Genomic DNA, 2,500 nt, shown 5'->3' with positions numbered 1-2,500 from the left:
AGACGGGTTAGACTTTCACCTTGTCCGCCCTTGAGTTTCTGCCCGGCCCCTGAATACCCGGCTTCTCCTCCTCCTCCTCCTCCTCCTATTCCTCCTCCTCCTTCAATATCACGACTTACTCTCCTCCCTTCTGTCCTTCCATGTTCTCATAATTTGGATGTTCTTTTCTTATTCTTTCCTTTTTTTTTCATCCCTGCGTCGTTTCCTTCCTTCTTTCCTGTTGTCATTCCACGCAAATTATGAACGGTCTCCTCCTCCTCCTCCTCCTCCTCCTCCCACTTTCTTGTACACTTCTTATACACACACACACACACACACACACACACACACAACCAGTTTAAAAGGCCAACAAATATTCGCTCTGCAGTAGAATCATGCACCACCACCACCACTTCTTGCAGTTAGGGCGTGTGGTGTGTGGGCAGGAGGGAATTGTGGCGTGGGCAGAGGTTGAGATGGCTGAGTGAACCCCTATGTGTGTGTGTGTGTATGTGTGTGTGTGTGTGTGTGTGAGGAGCTGGAGCCGCTGTGCCTAATATGGACACGCCCCCTTTTCCTCCATCCTCCTCCTCCTCCTCCTCCTCCAACTCCTACTCCTACTCTCTCTCTCTCTCTCTCTCTCCCTGCCACCAGCCGAGGACATGTCACACCTGCCCACACGAACACACCTGTTTCTTGTACCTGTGACTAAAGGGTTACGGTTGCATTCTTGTGTGTGTGTGTGTGTGTGTGTGTGTGTGTGTGTGTGTGTGTGTGTGTGTGTGTGTGTGTGTGTGTGTGTGTGTGTGTGTGTGGTGTGGGTGGGGATAGTCGTCGTCATCGTTGTTGTTGTTGTTATTATTGTTGTAGTGGTGGTGGTGGTGGTGGTGGTGGTGGTGGTGGTGGTGGTGGTGGTAGTAGTAGTAGTAGTAGTAGTAGTAGTAGTAGTAGTAGTAGTAGTAGTAGTAGTAGTAGTAGTAGTAGTAGTAGTAAGAGGAGGAGGAGGAGGAGGAGGAGGAGGAGGAGGAGGAGGAGGAGGAGGAGGAGGGGATATTACTCATGATTTGAGTGTGTGTGTGTGTGTGTGTGTGTGTGTGTGTGTGTGTGTGTGTGTGTGTGTGTGTGTGTGTGTGTGTGTGTGTGTCACATAAGCATACATCACCTACAAATTATTCCCCTAAAAAAAAAAAAACTTAAATTCCCTTAAAAAAAATAGATAAAAATAAGAAAAAAAGGATACTCAACTCAATCTAACCTAACCTAACCCAACCCAACCCAACCCAACCCAACCTAACCTAACTTAACCTAACCTTACCCAACCTAACTTAACCCCAGTCTCGGCCATCACCTGTCCACTGTTCATCAATATCCCGCACCTCACACACCATCTTACCTTCGACTCCTACACAAACAACCACGACATGCACAAACACTTTCTATACAGCGCACTGAGAGGAACACGCACTCAAGAACACGTAGCAACACTTTAGAACACTTGAAAGCACACATAACAACACCTTTGAACACACAACACCACCTGTAAGCACATGAAAACACCTGGAAAACACATGAAAACACCTGATCACATTTACGAACACCTGGGAGGATGATTACAGGTGACAGGTGCAACAGGGGGCAAGAGAGAGGGAGAGGGAAAGGGGGAGAGGGAGAAGGTTAGATCAGTACTCACCCACACGTGCATATCTGGCAAATACACTTCTCATCCTTAGGTGTTTCCGGCTTTTGCTTCTGTGGTTTCTTCTCCATCTTCTCCGTTTTCTTCTTCTCCTTGATCACCATTGCGACGGCTGCGGGTTGGGCACTGAGCAGGCGTGGCGGAGGCGGAGGCACGCACGTCCGTCCTGTATGAAGTTCGGGCGAGACTGACGGCCGGCGAGGAAGCGAGGCGTGATGCAGAGGTGGGTGTGGACGTGGGCGGTCTGTGGCAGCGCTGGCGGCTCATTCAGGGACCTGTGCGTGGAGTGGGTGGTGAGGGAGGTGTTGACAAGTAAGGGGTATGAGGTGGTGGGGGGGGGCCTGAAGTAGCTGGTATGTGGGTGAAGTGGACAGATGGGAGGTTTAAGACATTTATCCCCTTTTTGGGTAACTCTTGTACCTGCTCGGGAACTGGCACCTAAGTGTGTGTTTTGCTTCAATGTTTTTTGCTGCCCTTGGCCAGATTTCCCCTCCTACATATGAAGAAAGTAAGGATGGTTTGGCGTGGATGGCTGGGAATGGCGGGGCTTGTGGAAGTAAGTGGGTGGAGGTTAGGAAAGATGCTGTGTGTGGATGATTTAGTATGGTTTGGTATGGTTGGGATGTTTAGAGATACAGAACTAATGCTATAACAGATGTATGGACGTCAGAACACTTTGGAACACTTTAAAACACACATAACAACACCTGTGAACACGCAACACCACCTGGAGCCACCTAAACACACCTGGGAATCATACAAACACCTGTGCACCTTAAGGAACACCTGGGAGGATGATTATAGGTGACAGGTGCAACACGGGTA

General features: G+C 49.2%; 1 protein-coding gene across 1 annotated transcript in view; it reads right to left on the bottom strand.

The window, feature by feature from the left end:
* Window positions 1-2,500, bottom strand: part of LOC123520583 — a 91,625-nt gene that overhangs the window by 60,635 nt on the left and 28,490 nt on the right. The window contains 1 exon segment of the mRNA XM_045282983.1: window positions 1,670-1,950. Within this exon segment, the coding sequence (XP_045138918.1) occupies window positions 1,670-1,779 (110 nt within the window). The 5' untranslated portion in view covers window positions 1,780-1,950.

The sequence above is a fragment of the Portunus trituberculatus genome, chromosome 7 (genome assembly GCF_017591435.1).
Source record: "Portunus trituberculatus isolate SZX2019 chromosome 7, ASM1759143v1, whole genome shotgun sequence".
NCBI lineage: Eukaryota > Metazoa > Arthropoda > Malacostraca > Decapoda > Portunidae > Portunus > Portunus trituberculatus.
This window is presented reverse-complemented; position numbering and strand designations above follow the sequence as displayed.